General features: G+C 49.4%; 2 protein-coding genes across 2 annotated transcripts in view; one reads left to right on the top strand and one right to left on the bottom strand.

Moving 5' to 3' along the window:
• Nucleotides 1–19,055, top strand: part of LPCAT3 (lysophosphatidylcholine acyltransferase 3) — a 38,590-nt gene extending 19,535 nt beyond the window's left edge. Inside the window, exons 2-13 of the mRNA XM_060111693.1 lie at nt 12,736–12,843; nt 13,357–13,463; nt 13,961–14,054; nt 14,201–14,238; nt 14,623–14,801; nt 15,514–15,622; nt 16,272–16,358; nt 16,451–16,617; nt 17,805–17,952; nt 18,028–18,186; nt 18,294–18,422; nt 18,651–19,055. Coding sequence (XP_059967676.1) covers nt 12,736–12,843; nt 13,357–13,463; nt 13,961–14,054; nt 14,201–14,238; nt 14,623–14,801; nt 15,514–15,622; nt 16,272–16,358; nt 16,451–16,617; nt 17,805–17,952; nt 18,028–18,186; nt 18,294–18,410 — 1,313 coding nt within the window. The 3' untranslated portion in view covers nt 18,411–18,422; nt 18,651–19,055. The remainder of the gene's footprint in view (nt 1–12,735; nt 12,844–13,356; nt 13,464–13,960; nt 14,055–14,200; nt 14,239–14,622; nt 14,802–15,513; nt 15,623–16,271; nt 16,359–16,450; nt 16,618–17,804; nt 17,953–18,027; nt 18,187–18,293; nt 18,423–18,650) is intronic.
• A 218-nt stretch (nt 19,056–19,273) lies between these two features.
• On the bottom strand, nt 19,274–24,782 carry EMG1 (EMG1 N1-specific pseudouridine methyltransferase). The gene is made up of 6 exons (XM_060111695.1): nt 24,503–24,782; nt 20,758–20,859; nt 20,507–20,648; nt 20,087–20,145; nt 19,860–20,009; nt 19,274–19,549 (listed from the first exon to the last, which is right to left on the bottom strand). The coding sequence occupies exons 1-6, from the start codon at nt 24,668–24,670 to the stop codon at nt 19,436–19,438; spliced, it is 735 nt and encodes a 244-aa protein (XP_059967678.1). The 5' UTR covers nt 24,671–24,782; the 3' UTR covers nt 19,274–19,435.
• Between the last annotated feature and the right edge of the window lie 18 nt (nt 24,783–24,800).

Genomic DNA, 24,800 nt, shown 5'->3' with positions numbered 1-24,800 from the left:
CACAACGAGAGAAGCCACCACATTGAGAAGCCCGTGCACCCCAACGAAGAGTAGCCCCCGCTCGCCACAACTAGAGAAAGCCCGCGCGCAGCAACGAAGACCCAACGTCGCCAAAAATAAATGAATAAATTTATTTTTTAAAAAAACAAAGCAGCATGCCATCTCCTAAGAATACACAAGCAGAAAGAATCCAGAGACATCCCTCCCCCACCAAAAAAAAAAAACCACATACAGATAGAACTTCTCTGTCTTAGAAATGCTTGCCTTCACTCAGTGGCCACGCTCTCTGGCCAGAGTCTTTTACTGCCTACTGCCTGGCCTCCACGTCCAGCCTGCATTTCCTCTTGGTCCAGCCCCCGCTTCTTAGCTGGCCCCCAGGTCCCGGCCCCCGGGTCCCTTGTGCTGCTCCGTTTCCCGGTGACTAACGACCTCATTGCGAACGTCTTCCTCACCCTCCTTAGACTTCCGGCACATTCGATGTTTTTAAACTCCTTTCCTACCGCAGAAGTCATCTTCCTTTCTCACATGGGTACTGTCCTCGTTTACCTCTTGTTCTCTGTTTTATCTCCGTTTCTTTTGCTTGCGCTGCCTTACGTGCAGGCATTTTCCAGGACTCCGCCCTCCCTTTGCGGCCTCTCCCTGTGAGTTTTATCTGCCTTCAGTTGTTGCCAGCAGAGCCAGCTGTCTCCTCCGATCTGTGTGTCTCTGTCAGTGGCACCACCTTCTGACAGGGAACCTTGAGGCCAGTGGTCTTCCCATTGGGGTCCATGTACCCTAGGGGTACATGAAGACTTTCCAGGGAATACGTGGGCACAGATGAGGGAATCCACTTTCAGATTTTCAGCTTCCATATGTATTCTTTCCTAAAATTGACGTGCTTGAGACGGTGTCTGCTCTGAAAGTTCTCTTACAGTCACTCTTCACCAGCCTTTAGAAAGGAGACTTCCCCGGTGGTCCAGTGGTTTAGACCCTGTGCTTCCACTGCAGGGGATGCGGGTTCGATCCCTGGTCGGGGAAGTTCTGCATGCCGCACACCGTGGCAAAAAAAAAAAAAAAAGGAGAAAGGCCCGGGGGTAAGGGGTGCCCCAGGGAAACATTCCACAGGAGCCACGAAAGTGAAGCAAAGAGGAGCAGCCTCTTGTTTTATCCAGGCGACAAACTCATGACAACCCTCTGCCTTATCGTTCCATCTTAAGAGTAGAATTCAGAAACAAGGTGGTTGTCATGAGGGAGAAGTATTAACTTGTTTATTTGAATTAAAAAATGAGGTTAAACCTCTTTTGACAGAAAGTGATCAAGCTGATTGCCATTTAGATTACAAGGCAGACGTTTTCCATGTGTACTTAAAGCACATCTTCAATATACATTTTTAAAAACACATCATTTGCTGTTGTTTAAACTTACAGACACAGATGCAGAGAACGAATGTACAGATACCAAGGGGGAAGGTTGGGGGGTGGGAGGAATTGGGAGATTGGGATTGACACGTATACACTATTGATACCATGTATAAAATAGACAACTAATGAGAACTTACTGTATAGCACAGGGAACTCTACTCAATGCTCTGTGGTGACCTAAATGGGAGGGAAATCCAAATAAGAGGGGGTATATGTATATGTACTGCTGATTCACTTTGCTGTACAGTAGAAACTAACACAACATTGTAAAGCAACTGTACTCCAATAAAAATTAATTAAAAGCAAAAAAAAACCTTACAAATGTTAGATGGCAACTTACAAATGTGAGAAGGCATCTGTAATTTTTCAGAATTCTTTCAGGGGCTATTCCATCAAAAAAGTTTGAAGGGGCTTCCCTGGTGGCGCAGTGGTTGAGAGTCCGCCTGCCGATGCACGGGACACGGGTTCGTGCCCCGGTCCGAGAAGATCCCACATGCCGCAGAGAGGCTGGGCCCGTGAGCCATGGCCGCTGAGCCTGCGTGTCCGGAGCCTGTGCTCTGCAACGAGAGAGGCCACAACAGTGAGAGGCCCGCGTACTGCAAAAAAAAAAAAAAAAAGTTTGAAGACCATTATAGGGGCTTAGCCACCTTTAATTTATCCCTTTCCATCATACCCCCCATTCCAATCATTCCTCTTGATTTTTTTCCTGTTATATCAATTTCAGACTCTGCCTGGTTTTCCAAACCTTCCTATCCCTTCTTGTGGTCAACCTGGTCTTGTGAAGTGACTGTTCCATGCTGTTTCCTACCTCCGTGTCTTTAGTACATAATTCTCCTGCCCATTCCTTATTTCTTCTCTTTTCATCCTAACTGCTGTGTTCATTATTGACCTCTCCTCTAACCTCTACAACATTGGCTATTCCATGCAATTAGCATTTATAGAACATCGTTGCTTGATGTTCTTTTCTCTCTAAAAAGCTCCTTAAGAGTCTAAAAGCATCTCTTACACTCTACCATATTCTCCTTTTGCCTAATGCATTGCTGACCACGTAATGGATGCTCTATAAATATTTTATTGACTGCCTAGAATACAGTATTTGTTCATTCATTCTTTTATTCTTTCCTCCATTCAACAAATATTTTTGAGACCTTTTTTGTACCAGGAAAAGACCGTTTCTGTACCAGGAAAAGACCTTTTTTGTACAAGGCACTTGTGGTACAGCAGGGGGAAAAAAAGAGACAAAAATCCTTGCCTTCAAAGACGGATAAACAAGTAGAATACATTGTATGTGGAAGAGTAATAAGTGTTGAGGGGAAATAGAAAAATGAAGTAAGAAAGAAGAACAGGAAGTGTGTGTTGGTGGCATAGCGGGTGGGGTGAGTGTGTGCAATTTTAGATACGATGAAGGCCTCACTGATAAGGTGACATTTTAGTAAAAATCTGAAGGGCTGGAGGGACTTGAGCTTATCTGTGAAAGAGCATCCCAGGCAAGGAACCTATTAATGTGAAGGCTCTAAGGCTGCACCTGCCTGGCATTCCAGGAAGGGCAGTGGAGAGTAAGAGATGGGTCAGAGAAAGGTGGGGGAGGGATGAACAGATCAGTCTGGTAGGTTCTGGTTGGACTTGCGGCTTTTGCTGAGTGAGACTGAAGGCGTATGGGGAGATTAGTCAGGAGGCGACTGTAATAGTACAGGCCAGAGGGACTTCCCTGGTGGCGCAGTGGTTAAGAATCCGTCTGCCAGTGCAGGGGACACGGGTTCGAGCCCTGGTCCAGGAAGATCCCACATACTGCGGAGCAACTAAGCCCGTGCACCACAACTACTGAGCCTGTGCTCTAGAGCCCGCGAGCCACAACTACTGAGCCTGCACTCTAGAGCCCATGTGCCACAACTACTGCAGCCCGAGCGCCTAGAGCCCGTGCTCCGCAACAAGAGAAGCCACTGCAAGGAGAAGCCCGTGCACCACAACGAAGAGCAGCCCCCCGCTCGCTGCAACTAGAGAAAGCCTGTGTGCAGCAACAAAGACCCAACGCAGCCAACCCAACGCAGCCAAAAATAAATAAATAAAAATTTCAGAAAATACTATAAAATTTTTTTTAAATGGTACAGGCCAGAGATGGCGTTGACCTGGACCAGGGGAAGAAGTGGTCAAACTCCGGGTTCACTGTGAAGGTAGAACAGACAGAGTTTGCTGACCGACTGGTTGCAGGGGGCGGGGGCGGGGTGGTGCTCAGGAAGGATGAGAAGGCCGCAGAGCGTCAGCCTCGAGGGAGCAGAAAGGTGAGCTGGCGTTTGTGGACATGAGGAAGCCAGGGGAAGAGCAGGCTTTGTGAGGGAGGTGTGTCGGCAGTCCAGTGTGACGCCTGTTAAACTTGAGATATCCGTTAGGCGCGCACCCAGTCCACGTTGTACACGAGTGTGAAGAACAAATTTGGGAGCCATCAGCAAACAGGTGGTATTTAAAGCCATGTGGCTGGATGAGATCGCCGGGCACTTCGCTGTTAAAGCAGAGGTTGAAGCAGTCTCACAGTTATTGAGTATCTAATATGTACCAGGCTTAATACATGAACCCAAACCTAGATACTCATTTTACTGATGAAACTGAGGACCAAAAAAAATTAACTCATCAGCCAGCCTGAGGGAGCAGCTAGTAAGTAGCAGAACCGGGATTCAAACTGAGATCTGTCTCAGCTCCAGAGTTTGTGTTCTTCTAACCATACAGTGCCTTAATTTAATAGTACGTTGTATTTTAGAAAAAATGCTCTTGGCAAACCATAATCAGTATCCTTATAAGATAAGTATGCTATGACTCTTCTTTTGAAATGAAGATGGGAAGGAAATCCCTTAGTCATTTGTCACATGGAATGGAGATGAGATTCAGAAGCCCTGATACCCACTTTCACCAGAATTTCTCAGTTAAGGCCTGCTTTACAGACTCCCTGTAACTTTTAAGTGAGTGTGTGTGTGTGTGTGTGTGTGTGTGTGTGTGTGTATAATTTTTGTGACCACTTACAGTATTTTAGGCTGTGCTAACTACTTTATATGCATTATCTCCTTTAGTCCTTACAACAACTCATTGAGGCAGGTACTGTCCCCATTTTACAGATGAGGAAACTGACGCTCAACATCAAATGGCTATTAAGTGTCAATTACTGTTCGTCAACCAATCAAAGAATGAAGTACACAGGATAGTATGCTATGGGAGATCCAAAGGTATAGGAGGAGTTTAGGAAAAGAGATTGTGAACATGTGTTTATTTTAAGATAAAACAAGAATGTAAGGAATGGCAATTTGTTGTATACAATGATTTGCCAAGTGAGAGTCTTTGCCCTAAGTGCCATGCATTTAAGGCATGAGCCCATAACGCACAGGGCCATGAGTTCATCATGGTCTGCGGTAGCCTTAAAGGAGGAGACACTTGAACTGGGTTTCCGAGAATGGGTAGGACTCTGTTGGGTAGAGGAGTGGTTGGAGAAGGTGTCCCACCCAAAGGCATTGGCACAAGCGAAGGTCTAGAGATGAAAGACACAAGATATATTTGAGCAAAAACTAGCGTATCAGTCAGCTGGAGCAGGGAGATAGAGGCTTTAACCGGAAATGTAGTTTAGCGGATAGACCTTGAATCTTCGGCTTGGGAACTGGTACTGTGTTGAGCAGTCAGCTGGAGTCATTGATGTTTTCTGAGCAGGGGCTACAGGAAGAGCCCTCTGCTGGAGGATTGTTGGAGGATGCGGCTGCAGCCAGAGATGAGGTCACGGCAAGGGTTGAAGGGGGAGTGCTGGAGGGCCTTCGCTGCAGATGTAGCACAGGAAAGGAAGGGGATGTGACGGTGGTGAGAAACACTGGGAAGGAGGAATCGACAGGATTTGGTGGCTAGGTACAGGGAACCAAGGAGAGGGAGGAGGCAAAGACAGCTTCAAGCCTTTGAATGTAGTTGTGTGGCCTGGAGAACCATTAACAAACAGAAGAAGCCAAGAGAAGACGGATTCGGGGGAAAGTCCATGTTGTAGTCACACAGAGTTTGAGATGGTATGTGATATCAAACTGAAAATGCCCAGCCAGGAAGTAGGAAACGTGGAACTGAAACTTGAGAAGTCAGGATTAAAGATGTGGACCTGTCTTTGGCGTAAAGATCACAATAAGTTACCTGACAGTGGATGGAGTTTCCAGAGGACAGTATAGCAGGAATAGCAGAGGACCAGGGCTGACTCCTGGAGGTCAGCTGTATTTAGAAGCCAGAGAAAAGCCTTGGGTGAAAGAGACAAAGAAAGAGAGGTTGGCACGATCTACTTGAATTGCGTCACCACCCTTGGCCAAGGCAAAGCTCAAAGCAAGCACAATGAGTGAAAAGTAAACATTTAGCAACTTTTGTAGCCATTCCATAGTGCCACATCATCCAAGCCCATGGACGGTGGGCTTTTTTTACAAAAGTATTGGTCCGCAACGCATGGGAAATTTTGAAAACTGGTCTATACCACTGACCGAGAAGGGCTAGTCAGAGGATAAAAGAGCCAAGAGGCCCACTCCTAAGTATATACCCGAGAGAACTGAAAACATACACCACACCAAAAGTCATACAGGAATGTTCATAGCAGCCTTATTCGTAATACCCCAAAAGTGGAAACAACCCAAATGTCCATCAACTGATGATTGGATAAATGAAGTATGGTCTGTCCAAACAAAAGAATATTATTCAGCCATAAAAAATAACGACGTACTAGGACTTCCCCGGTGGCGCAGTGGTTAAGAATCGCCTACCAATGCAGGGAATGCGGGTTCAAGCCCTGGTCCTGGAAGATCCCACATGCCACGGAGCAACTAAGCCCATGCGCCACAACTACTGGGCCTGTGCTCTAGAACCCACGAGCCACAACTACTGAGCCTGCGCACCACAACTACTGAAGCCCGCGCACCGCAACGAAGAGTAGCCCCTGCTCGCCACAACTAGAGAGAAAGCACGCGCACAGCAATGAAGACACAACACAGCCAAAAAAAAATTTTTTTAATAAATAAATTTATATTAAAAAAATAATGAATTACTGATACATGCTACAACATAAATGCACCTTGAAAACATTATGCTGAATAAAAGAAGCCAGACACAAAAGGCCACATATAATATGACTCCATTTATATGAAATACCCAGAATAGGCAAATTTGTAGACAGTAAGTGACTGGGTGGTCACCAGGGCCTGGAAAGTGAATGCTAACAGGGATGGGGTTTCTTCTGGGGGGCGAAAACGTGGCTGGAATTAGTTGGTGGGGACGTTGCACAACCTTGTGAATGTACTAAAAACCACTCTGTTCTACACTTTCTTTTTAATTTTTATTTTATTTTACTTTACTTTTTATTTATTTATGGCTGCATTGGGTCTTCGTTGCTGCGTGTGGGCTTTCTGTAGTTGTGGCGAGCGGGGGCTACTCTTCATTGCAGTGCTCGGGCTTCTCACTGCAGTGGCTTCTCTTGTTGCGAACCATGGGCTCTAGGCACACGGGCTTCAGTAGTTGTGGCTCATGGGCTCTAGAGCGCAGGCTCAGTAGTTGTGGCTCACAGACTCTAGAGCGCAGGCTCAGTAGTTGTGGCACACGGGCTTAGTTGCTCCGCAGCATGTGGGATCTTCCCGGACCAGGGCTCGAACCCGTGTTCCCTGCATTGGCAGGCAGATTCTTAACCACTGCGCCACCAGGGAAGTCCCCATTCTACACTTTGAGTTTGATGAATTTGATGGTATGTGAAATACATCTCAATCGAATAAGAAAAAAAGCAGGGAAACTGATATCTCAAAACCAACACCAGAGAAGCTTTCAAAAAAAAGAAAAATACAGAAGGAGCAGTTGAGGAAAGTAGGGAGGAAGAAAAGGCAGTTGGATTTGGGGCATTTTAACCAGGAAAATTAAGCCGAAACGTTATTCCATGTCAGCAGTTCTCAAAGTGTATGTAGTCCATGAACTCCTAGGGGTTCCTGAGAACCTTAAACTCATTTTCAGAATAAAATTAAGATGTTATTTGTCACAGTGTTGACATTTGCACTGATGGTGCAAAAGCAGCGATGGGTAAAGCTCTGTTGTTCCCTTAGTACGAATGAAGGCAAGGGCACCAAGCTGAACCAGCACTCCCTGCATTTGTCACCACCAGTCAAAAAAGGGCAGGTGCACTTAAGAATCTCCTTATACAGTAGATGTTGATAGATAGTATCCACACTAACAAAAGTGGTTTGAGGTCCTCAATAATTTTTAAGAATCTAGGGCTTCCCTGGTGGCGCAGTGGATAGGAGTCTGCCTGCCAATGCAGGGGACACAGGTTTGAGTCCTGGTCCAGGAAGATCCCACATGCCGCGGAGCAACTAGGCCTGTGCACCACAGCTCCTGAGCCTGCGCTCTAGAGCCCGCAAGCCACAACTACTGAGCCTGTGCCCTAGAGCCCGCGAGCCACAACTACTGAAGCCCGTGTGCCTAGAGCCCGAGCTCCACAACATGAGAAGCCACCGCAATGAGAAGCCTGTGCGCTGCAATGAAAAGTAGCCCCCGCTCACCTCAACTAGAGAAAGCCCGCATGCAGCAACGAAGAGCCAACGCAGCCAAAAATAAATAAATAAAATAAAAAATTTCAAAAAAAGAATATAAAGTGATGCTGATAAACAAGGATGTACTGTAGAGCACAGGGAACTATATTTAATATCTTGTAATCACCTGTCATGGAAAAGAATCTGAAAAAGAATCTATATACATATGTATACACGTGTGTGTGTGTATACATAAAAGTGAATCACTTTGCTGTATACCTGAAACTATCAACACATTGTAAATTAACTGTATTTCAATTTTTAAAAAATGGTTTTAAAAAAGTGGTGCTGAGACCGGAAGGTCTGACAGCCGTTACCGTGCGCTAAGGGTGTTCTGCCGGTCTTGGCGTGGTGTGAACCAGTATCAATACCTGGCTAAGCCAACACGCAGCACTTCTGTCTACCTCCGTCTTCTCCCTCACACCTGCCAAAACATGCTCTGCTTTCTTTTCATCAGGGTCCCACGAACCGCTGCCTGATCAATCGGGGTCGTATCGTATTCCTACAGAGCCCAGAAATAGCGATGCGGGATAAGAGGCAAAGAAATTCATCAGACTTCAGTGAAAACAGCCCATTAATGTTTCTTCAAATGGAACTTCAGAACCTTTAGGGTTAACGAGCAATTTCACAGCTATCACAGTACAGAGAAGGAGCAGTTCCACTAGCAATGTCAGTCGATAGATCCGAGTTTCTGACTCAGATGGCACTTGGGCTTCAGTAAACACGCAGACAGGCTGGGGAAATCAGCTGCATAAACAGGCTCCATGTTGTGACTACCGGAACCCCTGAAGGGACCAAGTTCAGTGCATCCCAGCAATCTGCTTTAGGGTCTCAGCGTTGTGAGTGCCCTTGATTCTGTTCTTGGAATGTTCCCATTCTAGTCAGGGATCCCTGGGTTTAGGGTGCAGGTTGGGTCTTCATCCTTCACCGGCTAATAAGTTTCTGCAGGGCCCTCCTGTAAACAAACAATCAAATAGAAGGAACAGTTACAGTGTGGCAGCTAAACAAGCTCTTAAAAACCTCCAGACCAGGGCTTCCCTGGTGGTGCAGTGGTTGAGAGTCCGCCTGCCGATGCAGGGGACACGGGTTCGTGCCCCGGTCCGGGAAGATCCCACATGCCGCGGAGCAGCTGGGCCCGTGAGCCATGGCCGCTGAGCCCGTGCGTCCGGAGCCTGTGCTGCGCAATGGGAGAGGCCACAACAGTGAGAGGCCCGCGTAATGTAAAAAAAAAAAAAAAAAAAACTCCAGACCAGGTTTGTAAAGCCAATGGCCTGTTTGGTGCCATTAAAAGAAAAACCCCCAGTCATGGAGCTCAGGAGTTTATCTTCAGGACCAGTAATACTGCTGCCCTGCCCAAGGGTTTAGGAAGGCAGAGCTTCTTAGCCCTGGCTGCACATCAGAACCACTCAGACCTACTGGATCAGACGCTGCGTGGGTGGGCGGGTAAGGAGCTGCTCTTGTTTTTTTAGAGATTATTCAGGTGACTGTAGCCACTGTATCAAGCACTGGCTCCCACGAAGAAGCACTGAGACTCAGAAGAAGCTCTTAGGCCGACACTCTCCCCCCAGACAGCACACCCCTGAAGGGGTGACTGGGCCTCCGGGCTCCGAAGCTTGCCGAGCAGAGCGTCAGCCGGGAGCAGGGTTCGGTGCTGGCACTCTGGAAACCAGCTGCGGGTTGTCACAGCAACTCACCCAGCACAGCTCCTTCCTCCCCTTTGCAGCTTCGCTCCAGGCTCTGCTGTTCTCTGTTATGATCTTAACGTTCTTGGTAACCCAGCTTGCTGCATTCTTCTTCTTTTTCTGCCAGTTGCTCCATCTCTTTATCGTGCGTTTCCTGGTGCGCAACTAGACTTCACCCGTGTGGAACTCACCCACCTCCACTCCCCACAAAATACACCTGAAAACAGGAGAGAGCAAAAGGGCCTTGAGTGGCCAGAACAGCTGTTACCAGGCCTGGCACTAAGTCTGCAAGCAAGACACCAAGGCCCTTGCTCTTGTCTTAGATCTTTGTTTGTTTGTTTGTTTGTTTTACACCTTTAAAACAAAGTTAAGGCTTCTAAGGCCTGCAGTAAATTGGAAGGAGGGAAAGGGGCTCTTCTTGGCACTCACTGAAAGCTCAAGAAGTGACTGTAGATCCCTGAATAGCAAGGAAAGGGGCGGAAAAGTGTGAAAAATGGATACAAGGACTCAGAATGCAGGACAGTGCGGGCCCTGTCAGGGTTCTCTACATCCCAAGAGCTCATAAAGCCCGCGTGCCTCTAGAGTAGTTATGACCCAGATTACCAAGAAAATGTCCAGTTATATTCAATGTAAGGAGGCAGAGTGTTGTGTGTTGTGTGTTTTCATTTCCAGCATCCCAAATGATAAAGGGTTTTAGTGATTTCACTTGGTTAAAGGCTTTTAACCCTTTCAGTGGTAAACTCTTAGCTGTCCAGAGCTTATTTATGAGTACTCTAGGTGATTAAGATCTACCCTGTTTGTTCTTTCTGGTCCTTTATACCCCTATTCCTAAAACATTATACATAAAAAGCAAAAGATTTAAGACACTTGGCTGTTATTCTGTATACTCTCTATCACCTGGCTCTGGTTCTTAGCAATACTGGCTGCTAATCCTGCCAGACGTCTGCCCACGTGGTATGTGTGAGACTTGTCCTATTTCTTTACTCGTTCATCTGACTGAAAGGGTCACAGTTTCCTCCCTCTCTTTGGCTAGCAGCCCTATATCACTTCATCTCAGATTGCTAGAAAATAAACCATTCCATGCCACCTTGTCCCTCATTCTGTGCTACATAAACAGAATACCTGGCATATAATAGGCACGTAATAAACATCTGTCAGATGAATGAGTGAGCAAATGGGTCAGTGATCCACAGAATATCTACAAAATCAGCTATTTGCATGAAGCTATAAATTTGGTAAAGAGCGTAGCCCATTGTGAGAACAGCTTTCAAGGAACACCAGCAGGGCTCCCCTAGTGGTGTAGTAGTTAAGTATCTGCCTGCCAATGCAGGGGACATGGGTTCGAGCCCTGGTCCAGGAAGATCCCACATGCCGCGGAGCAACTATGCTGGTGTGCCACAACTACTGAGCCTGTGCTCTAGAGCCCGCGAGCCACAACTACTGAAGCCCGCGTGCCACAACTACCGAAGCCCACGCACCTAGAGCCCGTGCTCTGCAACAAGAGAAGCCACCGCAATGAGAAGCCTGCACACCGCAACGAAGAGTAGCCCCCACTCGCCACAACTAGAGAAAGCCCGCGCACAGCAATGAAGACCCAATGCAGCCATAAATAAATAAATAAATAAATAAAGTTTTTAAAAAAAGAACACCAGCAAATCCTGGCACCAAGAAGATAAATGGTTGATACACTGTTGTGTGAAAAAAACTAGGATACATGAGTACACAGGTTGTGATCATAAGTTAAAAAAAAAAAGTTATGGGAAAAAAAGACTAAAAGGACATGAGCTAATATATAACATGATTATCCACTTACTTATTCACTTAAATGAGCACTTTATGTATGACACTCATCTAAGCCTTGCAGAGTTAACCAAACTCACAACTATATCGCCAATGATAAACTAACTGCAACTTATGATTGAAAAGTAAGGGAAATTCCCAGGGGGTCCAGTGGTTAGGACTCCAGGCTTTCACTGCCGAGGGCACAGTTTCGATCCCTGGTCATGGAACTAAGATTCCCGCAAGCCACGTGGCCAAAAAAAGAAAAAAAAAGTAAGAATTGCAGCAGCTGTAAACCATGACCAACTCAGAACACTAATTATGCAATGATAGACTGGGTAAACTGTCCTTCCAAAAAACAGTAGGGGTCCCAACTCTTCGCACATGCGCTACTGCAGTAGGAAGGTTGCCAAGCACATCAGCCAGACTTCTTGATGGAACACTGAATGTGGGTCGGTAGTAAAACCAGCGAACATGCTAATTTTAGTTTAGGAATAACAAATGTTGTTGGCCCTTTTTAATTCAGTAAGCAACCCTTGGCCGTGCATCATCAGTTCATGGCCCATCAGGAGATCCCCTGTAGTTCAGTCAAGCCCCGGGACCATACTCTAAATCACAGCTTGAGAAGACATTTCCCAGTATACCTAGATGGATTTATAACTTGGTCGATGCCCATTATGTAAGGAGTATCTACATGTATCCTGTAACTACTACGCAACTGTATATGCCGTCAGCAACCTCAGTTTGTAGCCGGGAATAATTTATATTTATCCTCTTAACAATCTGACTGAGGGACTTCCCCAGGGGTCCAGTGGTTAGGACTCCACGCTTCCAGTGCAGGGGGCGTGGGTTTGATCCCTGGTCAGTGGACTAAGATCCCACATGCCGGGCGGCCAAAAAAAAAAAAAAAGAAGGAAAGAAAAAATAATCCGACTGATAATACTCTGCTAGTGATGAAATTATTATAGATCATAAAGGTGTAAAATGGTGTTTCTGGGCACCCTGAATCCCTTGTATCATTTAAGGAAAATGCAAGAGAAAATTCCTAGCAATATTTAATAAGCCAAAAATGAAACCTAGTCTTCAGACCCAGTTTGTATTGCCTCAATATAAAATATCTTCCGTTTTAAATTTGTATTTACAAAGAGACTTCTTTTGATAATTGGGGATGCTGTTATTGTCTTTGTAGACATCCATATAATGCGTGTTTTTTCCTCTCTGGGCTGAGTTTCATGCCAGATCAACTTGCAAAACAAACCTGGGAGAACTCCAGGCATGACTAACCCTCTCCTGCTCTTCCTCCCCCTCCAGGTTACCCCTTGGCTTCGTTTTATCGGCATTACCTTTTCTACAAGGACAGCTACCTCATCCATCTCTTCCACACCTTTACAGGCCTCTCAATTGCTTATTATAACTTTGGTGAGTGAACTGAGCACTGTGATCACAGGGAACCTCGGAAGGAACAGACCTGAACAAAATTTCCTGGAGAGAATTTGATGGAGAGGGAAGTTGTGATGCTCTGGTAGCAGAGGGTTTGTATGGGCAGGGACACAAGCTTAACTTCTCCCTTCACATACATTCCTCTCCCCGGTAAAAGCATGTTGAGAATGGTTGCCCTTACCAGACACCATCAACAGAGAAGCACCAGTTTGTCTCTGCTGTGGCTGGAACTGGCCGACAGACCCAAGCAGTCCCCTCAGGAGCATCCCGTAGGCCCAAAGTTCAGAAATACAGCAACTCCCTGGCAGTCCTTTATATTTATACAGTTAATTTCCTTCCCTTCCCCCAAAACATGAGGCTATTAAAAAAGAAGAAAAATCCTAGTACCAAAGTTTTTTTTATATGTATATATTCTCTTTGTGTTTAGAAGACTCAGGAAGGGTGGGAATGCAGAAAAAACAGGCAAAACTTTGCTCTCTCCTCCGCATCCAGGAATCCAGCTCTACCACTCCCTGCTATGTGTCATGCTTCAGTTCCTCATCCTCCGGCTGATGGGCCGCACCATCACTGCCGTCCTCACTACCTTTTGCTTCCAGATGGTAAACGTCTTTCCCTGGGCAGCTCAGGTCACAGCTGACAGCAGTTGCGGGCGGGGAGGATGGGGACTGTGGTGTACAGGAAGCCGTGGACTGGGAGATCCAGTTTCTAATCCTTTCTCCCCACGACACTTGGCAGTGTGGCTCTGGGTCACTTTGCAGAAGCCCCAGGTGTTTCATCTGCAGGCTGCAGTGACGATGCTTCACCCGCCTCAAGGACGGGGTGCCGGCAGTCCTTTGTGCATAGGACTGTGCCATTGGGGTTCTTTGAGTCTGACCAGATTAGCCCAGCCGTCCCTGAGGGGAGTCACTTAAAGGCAAGGCAGAAAATCCACGTAGAATGAGCCACAGAGTGTAAAAGCATTGAGGACGTCTCTTCCCCTTTACAGGTTCAGTTTCTAGACCAGGAGAAAGGAAAAGTGAAAAGAATACATTGGATTTCAGAGCAGGGAGAAAATAAATCATAGCAATGGTAGAATAAATATTTGCCCCTCTCCTAGGCCTACCTTCTTGCCGGATACTATTACACAGCCACTGGCAACTACGATATCAAGTGGACAATGCCACATTGTGTCCTGACCTTGAAGCTCATCGGTGAGTGGTGGGGCCCTGCCTTCCCCGTTGACACCCAGGCTCCTCTCATCAGACCCTAGGCTCACCCCAGGCCCTGCCCCGTGCGCTCCTGGCCACGTCCCGTGTCCCCTCCCTCCTCTCCACCCACACCTTCTCTCTCTGCTCAGGTCTCGCCATCGACTACTATGACGGAGGGAAAGATCAAGTAAGTCCCCCTCCCTCCGCAGAGACGGGGAGGAGTTTAACCAGAGGGAAGGAGGACGGCTGCTGTTATCCCCACGCCCTCACGCCCGCCCGCCCTCATGCCCGGACGCACTGATCAAGGACCGACACGTCTAATTGCCCGGGTCCAGCTCTAGCTCAGGGTCCGGAGATCAGGGCCAGCAAGGCAGTGGGACGAGCAGCAGCGGCCAGCCTAGGCCGAGCTACGCCTGCGCATGCCCCTTACCCCCTGAAGCCCCGACTCTCCTCGCGCTGTCATCCCCTCAGAGAGGCTCTATTGGAAGAACCTGGATCAGTGGGGACAAGGGTGGGGAGCCCTCAGACTGGCTCTTGGGGTCCTGAACCATTCGTTCTCTTCCCGGCATAGAAATCCCTGTCCTCTGAGCAACAGAAATACGCCATACGAGGTGTCCCTTCCCTGCTGGAGGTTGCTGGCTTCTCCTACTTCTATGGGGCCTTCTTGGTGGGGCCCCAGTTCTCAATGAACCACTACATGAAGCTGGTGCAGGGACAGCTGACTGACGTACCAGGCAAGATACCTAACAGGTAACGGCCCCCTTCAGTCAGGACATCTGCGTAGGCGTCTCACCCGACCCAAAGCCACTTCTGAAGTAACTTCCTGAAGGCCGGCCAGCTGCCTTCTCTGGCCTGGCCCTGGCTCACGGCCTGTGATGGGCGCCCCGTGCTTGCTCACTGCAGGAAGGGGGCCCTTTTCTGCTCGGGTCACTTCCCGCCATCCCTCCCGACCCTGTAGTACGAACATTAAAAATTCACTTTTATGCCATAGGATTCTGCCTGAACCAGTCATGTCCCTGCCTTTAACACTCACTTTCCCAGTTTAAAAAATACTGTTAAATATATCAAAATCTATATATATAAAAATATATCTTACAGTAGAAGATTGATAAGTTACCAGGAAAATCCCTTTGCGGAGAACGTGTCCAGCCTGCGTTTGAGCATCGATCAGCCAGGAGAGGAGGAACAGATCAAAAACCAGTCCTTCCCCGTCTCTGCGTCGGGCTTTCAGTCCCGATGTGGCCCGAGCACACGGGGGAGCCCTCGAGGTCCATGGGACCCCTGAGGGCGAGCCCCCCAGATCCCCCGGCCCGCCCCCACCCCAGAACTCGCAGGGTCTGCACACTCCATCCTCATGTCCGGCCCTAAGGCTGCGCTCACTCTGGGAAGCTGCTCCCTCGTGAAGGTCGGAGGGCGAAGGGAGGGGCCTCCGCCCGTGGTGACCCAGCTTGTTCCTTTCCAGCACCGTACCTGCTCTCAGGCGCCTGAGTCTGGGCCTTGTCTACCTAGTGGGCTACACCCTGCTCAGCCAGCACATCACAGAAGACTATCTCCTCACTGACGACTACGAAGTGAGTGCTTCCTGAACAGCAGCAGTGCGACTGCGCCAGAGATAGACAGTGGCCAGGCCAGGAGCCCGTAGATAGCCGAGAAGTGGGTAACACCACCTACAAACGCGTGTTGGTTTTGCTCTAGATCTGAGAGTTGGTGTCAGTGCCAGCCGGGCCGGGACCCGTTCATCAGCCAGCACTGAACGACCTTCGCGGGCACAGGGCTGTGCCAGGTGCACTTCAGCACCCCTGACCTTCCCCCAGCGGCTCGAGCTCGCCCTCTTACAGCCAGGCGGCTCGAGCCCCCTCCGGCCCAGGCAGACCAGGGCTCTAGGAGTGCAGGACCCAGGGAGGGGGAGCGCTGGCTCGGGCTCCGTCCCAGCTCTGGGGAGGTTGGTCTCCTTCAGCTGACGTCGAACGTGGATGTAAAAGTCCCCCAGCACTAGTGTCCCAGGTGCCCGGCTCTTTAGGAGAGGAGTTGAGGACAGCACTGTTTGAGGGCCTCTCCGAGGGGGCTCCCTGCTGGGTCCCCTTGGCCTGTTGCAAAGTAGTCAGGCAGACCGTCGGGGGGACATAGTAGTAGTCAGCCACACGTGTGAGGAGGGGGAGCACGGGGGGCCCTTCCTGGCCTGGCGGGGTCCCTAATGCTCATGCCTTCTCTCCTGTCAAGAACCGCAGCTTCTGGTTCCGCTGCATGTACATGCTGGTCTGGGGCAAGGTTGTGCTGTACAAATACGTCGCCTGTTGGCTGGTCACGGTAAGGAGAGAGGGCCCGGGGCCGCAGCGAGTCGAGCTACAGGCTGGGTGCGGCGCAGAGCGGCTGGGTCGCTTACGCCGTGGCTCCCTCAGGAAGGCGTGTGCATCCTGACGGGGCTGGGCTTCCACGGCCTTGACGAGCTCGGGAGGGCCAAGTGGGACACCTGTGCCAACATGAAGGTGTGGCTCTTTGAGACAGACCCCCGCTTCACGGGCACCATCGCCTCTTTCAACATCAACACCAACGCCTGGGTGGCCCGGTAAGCACCCAGCCGGGGAGGTCGCACGTCACTTCCTCCAGCTTTCCCCACTTCGAGGGGCCCCCGTCAGTCACTCTCACACCCCCCAGCCACACCCACGTTTGTCCCCAACCCAACCCCCCCAAACCGTCCCTGTCTTTTTTTTTTTTATATATATTTGGCTGCGTTGGGTCTTTATTGCTGCGCACGGGCTTTCTCCAGTTGCGGCGAGCAGGGGCTACTCTTCATTGCAGTGCGCAGGCTTCTCACTGCGGTGGCTTCTCCTGTTGCAGAGCACGGGCTCTAGGCATGCAGGCTTTGGTAGCTGTGACACGTGGGCTCAGTAGTTGTGGCTCACGGGCTTAGTTGCTCCACGGCATGTGGGATCTTCCCAGACCAGGGCTGGAACCCGCGTCCCCTGCATTGGTAGGCGGATCCTTAACCACTGTACCACAGGGACGTCCCATCCCTGTCATTTTTGAAAGACAGAAACAAGGCATACATGGCCTTAAGTGCTGGGTTTTCACCCCACTTCTGCTGCTGGCCTTATGTTCACAAATACTTCCTCGGTCCCACGGGTGGGGGCACTGTCAGCAGCGTGGGTGCAGGACCTGCCCCACTCACCGCTGCAGCCTCAGCACCAGGCGCCTGGCAGGCCCTCCGTCATTACCCATTGTAGCAGGCAGGGCCCCAGCTGAGCCTTACGTCTATTTTCTGTCTAAACCATGACTCGTCAGCTTCACTGCCTTTCATTCTAAAGTGATCGGAGGGGCTTCCCTGGTGGCGCAGTGGTTAAGAATCCGCCTGCCAATGCAGGGGACACGGGTTCCAGCCCTGGTCCGGGAAGATCCCACATGCCGTGGAGCAACTAAGCCCGTGCGCCACAACTACTGAGCCTGCACTCTAGAGCCCGCGAGCCACAACTCTGAAGCCCGCGCACCTAGAGCCCGTGCTCCGCAACAAGAGAAGCCACCGCAATGAGAAGCCCGCGCACCGCAACAGAGTAGCCCCCGCTCGCCGCAACTAGAGAAAGCTCGTGCGCAGCAACGAAGGCCCACTGCAGCCATAAATAAAGTGATCGGAGGGCACTGCCTCCCCTCCCTAAGGGGGCCGGGTGGGAGCAGCCGCCACCCCTGCACCCCTAAGGGCTCCAAGAACCTAGAGGCAGGATGGATCTGAGTCTCATCCCTTCTCACCCTTCTCTCTAGTTACTTCTTCAAACGACTCAAGTTCCTTGGAAATAAACAACTATCCCAGGGCCTCTCATTGCTATTCCTGTCCCTCTGGCACGGCCTCCACTCAGGGTACCTGGTCTGCTTTCAGATGGAATTCCTCATTGTTATTGTGGAAAGACAGGTGAGCCTTAAGGGTGGTGGATGAAAGGGGCCTGAGGAGGGGTAAGACGCTGAGCCCTCTCCCGTTCCTCCACAGGCTGCCAGCCTGATTCAAGACAGCCCAGCCCTGAGCAGCCTGGCCTCCGTCAGGGTCCTGCAGCCGCTCTGCTATCTGGTGCAGCAGACCATCCACTGGCTCTTCATGGGTTACTCGATGACTGCCTTCTGCCTCTTCACGTGGGACAAATGGCTGAAGGTACACGGGGGCCTGCCTGCCAGGAGGGCAGGGAGCCACCGAAAGCTCAGGCAGTGGGGCTGAATCCAGGCCCTCTGGCGACCGCGGTGGCCTGTATCTCTCCACAGGTGTATAAATCCGTCTATTTCCTTGGCCACGTCTTCTTCTTGAGTCTACTATTCACATTGCCTTATGTTCGCAAAGCAATGGTGCCGAGGAAAGAGAAGTTAAAGAAAATGGAATAATCTGTTTCCCTGGTAAGATCCCTCCAGCTGAGCTGCAACTACCGGGTTACAGAAGAGAGCAACAGACCGGGGCGGGGGGTAGTACTGGAGATGCGGGGGAACCTCACGGGGCCCGGCTTCCAGGAAGCACAGCATGGGGCACTGACGACCCTGAGGCGCGCCCGGAGGGAGCTGGAAGGGCTGCAGACCCGGGACGAGGAGGGCGAGACCGACCTGCCCGCCCGCCTTCTCCCCTTGCAGGTGGCCCAGAGCAGGACTGGTGCAGAAACGACTCGCCTCCCTTTCCACAGCACTCCTTCGTCCCAGAGCACAGAGAACCAGAAGCCGGGGTGCGGGAAGACGGGGCTCCCGCAGCTGTGCCTCTGCTGCCGGCCACGTCTCCATCTGGGGCCAAAGGGGAGACTCTCGTGGGAGGAGCAGAGGACCTACGGTCCCGCCCTGGGCTCCCCCATGCGCGTTGCCTTATCTCTCCCCCTTCAGCCAGGAATCTGTCGTGGTTTTCTTCTGCCAAGTTACTATGATTGTATATGTGCCGCTACCTCCGCCCCCCCCATGGGGGGAGGGGAGGGGCACGGCCCCACCTGCTCCACTTTTCTACCTAGGATTGTACCAGATAAAGTCACCTCAGCGTGTTGTTTTTCACTGCTAGCGCTCCTGGCTGCCTTCTTTCAGACACAGCCCTCCACACCTGCCATGGCTGAGATAATCAGGGCTCCCTCCTTCAGGGCACAAAGCCCACCTGCGAAGCCCAGGGCCGCACTGCAAACACTGTAACCTCATGTGTCTTCCTGAGGTCTGAGGGGTTACACCAGGTCACACCATCAGAGGCTGCTGAGCTTAGGAATCCCCAAAGGACAACCGGGTTTGCAAGAACAATGTTTATAAGATAAACAAATAGCAGGTGTATAGCCTGGACCCGCGCAAACCCCGGTCTCGGTGCGGGAAGGGGGTCTTGCAGCCGTCAGCGGAGCACCGGGGCGGGGAGGCAATGTCCACAGTCTCTGTGTCAGGGCAGGGCGCTTCTGTCAAATGACCCCCCACGCTTCTTCAAAGGCTGTGGTGAGCTTTGCACAGGTGAGGGCAGCAGAGAGGGGGTAGTTGCTGATGGACACCATCTTCTCCGTGTACTCCACATCCACCTGGGGAGAGAGCAGTCTGTCAGCCGGCTCTGTCATTCCGTCACAGGTTCAGCCCTTGTCTAGGGCAGGGAAAGCTACCATTTCCCAGTGCTGTTTAATACCAGTGTGGGCAAAGGACAGAGACGGCCCTGGCTCTGACCAGGACACGCATGCCAGCGTTCCTCAAAGGATGCGCCCTGGGGGCAGGAAATGGAAGCTTCATCTGTCCCCAGCTTCTAAGGACAAGGATCGTCAAAACGCTAAGTGCTCCCGGGATTCTGTCCTGAGCCTCACCTCCGGGAAGAATCTAAGAGCTGAGCCCAGGCCTTACCCTGCCGTGGGCAAAGGCCCCCACCACGAAGACAACGGGGTCGCCGCTGGGCACCAGCTCACGCACATCGCCGATGACCGGGGCGGAAAAAGAAGTGCCGATTTTCATACAGCCAACTGGGAAGTGATGTGACACTGGATTCTTAATCACCTAAAGAAAAACAGAAAAGTCAGCCCCAGACACATTCCCAGAGCGTTGCCTCCAACCAGTAGCTGTCAACACCTCACCTTCAAGAGCTTCTGGGGGCCATCAGCTGCTCGAACGCTGAGTTTGTGTAAAAGCTGAACTAGGGCAGAAAAGACAGTTCAGAGCTGTGGCCAGAGCGCCTGCCTCTACGCCCAGTCATTTAACCAGGAAAACCTTAGGTGGGCTGAGCTCCACGCGCCCCGCGTGTCGACACGACTGAAATGTCACGAACGAGCAGCTGTCCGGCACATCACTGGTTGTGTGGTGACAGGCCCCCTCCCTGCTCCTCAGCCAGGAACCCACGCAGGCTGTACCCACTGTGCGTGGGAAGAAAGCGCAGACCCCCTGTTCTGGAATCAGCCACGTGTGCCCCTCCCCCACTTAAAAATGCCACACTTAATTTATCCCTTTGCCTCTTCCTTCATCACTACCAAGTTTAAGTTCTAAGGCTTCTCTCTCACCCATGAGGCCACAAAAGCGGTCAAAGGTTCTGGGAATTCGAGTCTGGGGGTTCACTTCAATCAGCACATTCTTCTGCGTGTGGATATAAACCTGCAGCAAGCCAGCCCGGTTCAGGGGACTGTCCATCAGCATCAGTAAACTCTGAGGGAGGCAGAGACCAAGGCACGGTTCAGACTGAAGAGAAGTCGCACGCAGCCGCCTTACCTTCCGTACAGAGGCACGGGGGCCTGAGCTCTGTCCCTGGAGTTACCTGGTGAGCTATGTCTGGTCTCACTTCCCCAGGGTCCCGTCCGTTCTTCAACAACATGGACTTGTGCTTGTCACAGTTGAGCAGCTCATACGTCTTCCCCGCCTGAAGAACAGGGAACAAGATCAAGAGCAACATAAGCTGCTTTTACCTGGAACAGTGGTTCTCAAAGGTGGTCCCCAAACCAGCAACATCTGGAAACTTGGTAGACAGTCACATCCTCAGGTCCACTCCAGATCTACTAAATCAGACACACAGTATGCGGCCCTGAAAACCCTCCAGGGGATTACCGTGTGGCCACGTCCTCCCCCCCTCACCCCCATCCCATAACTGGTCTTGGAAAAGGGAGGAAGAGTGCAGCCTGTGATTCCACACGATCTAAACGGGATTGAATTTTTTTTATTTATTTGTTTATTTTTGGCTGCGTTGTGTCTTCGTTGCTGTGCACAGGTGTTCTCTACTTGTGGCGAGCGGGGGCTGCTCTTCATTGCGGTGTGCCGGCTTCTCATTGCGGTGGCTTCTCTTGTTGCGGAGCACGGGCTCTAGGCGCGTGGGCTTCAGTAGTTGTGGCTCGCAGGCTCTGGAGCGCAGGCTCAGTAGTTGTGGTGCATGGGCTTAGTTGCTCCGTGGCACATGGGATCTTCCCGGACCAGGGCTGGAACCCGTGTCCCCTGCATTGGCAGGCGGATTCTTAACCACTGTGCCACCAGGGAAGTCCCTAAACTGGATTTAATTTTAAAACCTATGGGTATTAGGCAAAGCCAGTGAGGGATTCTGGAACCAGGCAGAAGTGAGGTTAATGAGCAAGACTGAATGCTTGTTTATCACAAAAGCATTATGTATACAGTGGGCAAAACATACACGGTCACTACCCTCAGTTTGCTTATAACAAACATGCACAAAGAGCTGCAAATCTGAGCAGGAAGAAATGTGAAAATTCTAATGAGGCAAGAGGTAGTTTAATCAAGGAACGTTCTCATAAGTAAAACAAAGAGGGGTGGTTCCAGTTTTAAGGCATGTGAGCAACCGCCAGAAGAAACAATTGCAAATCAGAGCCCTGAGGAGCATTATAGGGTGGTAAATAAAAAGTTTAAAAACATACCAGTAAGTACAAACACAGGTTTTGAAAAGGCCAAGTTTTTATGTATCAACACAACATTTGTATGGCTGGCAACATCTTGAGATATGACTCCAAAAAGTTCGGGGGAAGAGGCATATAGATTTTGAAATTAACTGAGTAACTGAAATAACAAGAATGTCACAGAGAGTAAAACAAAGGACCAAGAACTAAGTCCATGGGACACTCTTAGTTATAGAAGAAAAAGAACCCCTTGAATAGAAGAATCTAGTTTTGACCCATTCGTAAGTTACAACCAGGGTTTCGTTCTCTTAATGGAACAGAATAGACAACATCAGAGTATTTCAAATGTAGTCATGGTAAGTAAAGGCTTATGGAACTTCCGGCTTCATATAGCCGAGTGCGCGTACTGGCTCACGATGTAATTTTTTAATTGTGGGCTGTGGTTATTAATAAGCTTGAAAACCACTAACTAGAATGATCAGAGAATGAATACCACGTGTATTCTGTAATAGGCACCGGAGATACAAGAACTTTTAAAACCTTATTCTCTGTCCTCATTATAGCCTTCTAGTGGAAGAGACAAACTAAACAAGCACGTGAGTATTTAATTCGAATTGTGATAAACATTACGAAGGAAAACTAAACGGTTCACTAAAGGATTATGAGGACCTGATTTATACCAGGAAGGGAGTCATTTCTATGGGAAAGTAACATTTAACCTAATAACTGAAGAACGAGTAGCCTAATAGACTCAATAATTGTTAAATGAATAAACATTAAATAGGAATTAATAAAGCAAAGAGTTGAGTAAAGGGTGCTTGCAGTTAAACAACATTATCTGCAATGACCTTAAGGTATAAGAGAACGTAGTGCTTTCAAAGAGCTTAAAGAAGGCCAGTGAGGCTGGAGTACAAAGAATAAATGGAGGGACTTCCCTGGTGGTGCAGTGGATAAGACCCTGTGCTCCCAACACAGGGGGCCCGGGTTCGATCCCTGGTCAGGGAACTAGATCCCACATGCGTGCCACAACTAAGAGTTCGCATGCCACAACTAAGGAGCCAGCGAGCCACAACTAAGGAGCCCTGGAGCCACAACTAAGGAGCCTGCCTGCCCCAACTAAGACCCAGCACAACCAAATTAATTAATTAATTTTTTAAAGGGTGGGATATACGTATACATATAGCTGATTCACTTCATTGTACAGCAGAAACTAACACAACATCGTAAAGCAATTACACTCTAATAAAAAATAAACAATTTTTTAAAATTGAAAACGAATAAATGGAGAGTAGTGCAGGCCCAGGTGAGGCTTGCAGAAGCAAGAGGTATCAGCACAAGGAAGACAAAAGCTAACAGTGTGGAAGATTTCAACCAGCTATGGAGTCCATCACCCTTGGAGTACCATTAATGACAACTGGCCTAATTTATTCCAGAGCATGCTCTAGGAACTTTAATTTGCTCACAACCTTTTCAACTTCCTAATAAGTAACCTGAATCGAGAATAATAATAACAACTATTTCCAAGTGACAGAAATTATTCTAAACCCTTTCCACACATTAACTCCTTTAATCCTTCCAACAACCCAGTAAAACAGGTACTACTATCATCCCCACAGATAGGAAGAAATGAAGTGCTTAAGTGACACTCAGAATTAACAGCCTGGGAATACAGCGGCAGTGAAGTGAGAGATGAATATATGAACCTATAATTAGGTTAGAAATATCAATTATAGAAGAAAATGAAAGAAAACCTGATTAGCTGGTCATTTAAAAAAAGAAAAAAGTTTTCTAAACTGCAAGCTTAATAAAGTGCCATAGTGGTTGAGGAAGAAAAGATGGACATGAATTGCACTCTGATTACGATGGCAATGTACTACTTTTAAAGCACTTTCATTACAATCCCCCTGCAAAGTATTAACCCCCACTTTACAAACTAAGGACAAACTTGTTTTCTCAAAATCACACGCTTGAAATAAGTGTAAGAACCAAGATTAAAATCCGGGTCTGGCTTCTAAACCAGTGCTATTTCTTCTGGCCCTACTCACTGAACAAGTTTAGTTCTAAACAGTATGAGAAACAATATCAGAAAGAATGAGAACACTGCACAAATCTTTAAGACAAGGAAGTGCCAGATTTGTTCGGGAGAAGAGCCAAATGCTAAGTAAAAATAAAGATGTGAAAGTTTTAATGATAATCTGGTCCAGGCAGTGTTTTGAAGTGTACAGTAATATAAAGGAGAGCGACAGACACCTTTCAACGTATTAAAACATTAAGTCCTTACAAATAAAAGGGTGGGAAGACTGAGCTGCAGTAACTACCTTTCCCCTCTACCTAGTAAGCTTGTCTTGGGATGAAGCGGGACGACGCGATGGACGAAACCCCTTCCCCTTAGACGACTCTGGGGTTGGTGATGGGGTTAGGGTTACCACAGAATCCTAGTAAATCAATCGGAAGCAAGCATGTGACGGCTGCAATGGGATTCAAGGGCAAAGAAAACGAGCACTGCCGACCCATGTTAAAGGAAGAGACAGTCGACTAGGCCACTCTTTCTCCAAAGCATGTTTCACCTGTCTCCGCTTTCTGCATCCACTTTGAGCCCATCACCCTCACCCAACCTGGTCCCATCCTATCCATCTACTAGCTCTTCACCCCCTAGTCCGAAACTACCTTGACTGTCTCCAGACTGGCCCCTTCCAGCACCACAATGAGCCTACGGCCTCCGATCTTGCTTCCCCCCCCGAGTCGGGGCCGCTTGGGCGTCACAGCATCCCAGTCCTCTTCCTGCTCCGCGGCGCGCCGCTCACGAGGCTGGAATCCACCACCGGGCGCTGCCATCTTGCAACCGGACCGGAAATTGTGTAACGTCCTTAAACTAGGGCCTCGCTCTCGCCCCAAATGCAAGCTTCCTTCCGTCTGCCATTTTGAAAGTGGGCGCTCGGAAATGGCGACGGCTGGCTGCAGGCGC

This window comes from Mesoplodon densirostris, chromosome 11 (assembly GCF_025265405.1).
Source record: "Mesoplodon densirostris isolate mMesDen1 chromosome 11, mMesDen1 primary haplotype, whole genome shotgun sequence".
NCBI lineage: Eukaryota > Metazoa > Chordata > Mammalia > Artiodactyla > Ziphiidae > Mesoplodon > Mesoplodon densirostris.
Note: the sequence above shows the minus strand (reverse complement) of the source record. Positions and strands in the feature narration are given on the sequence as shown.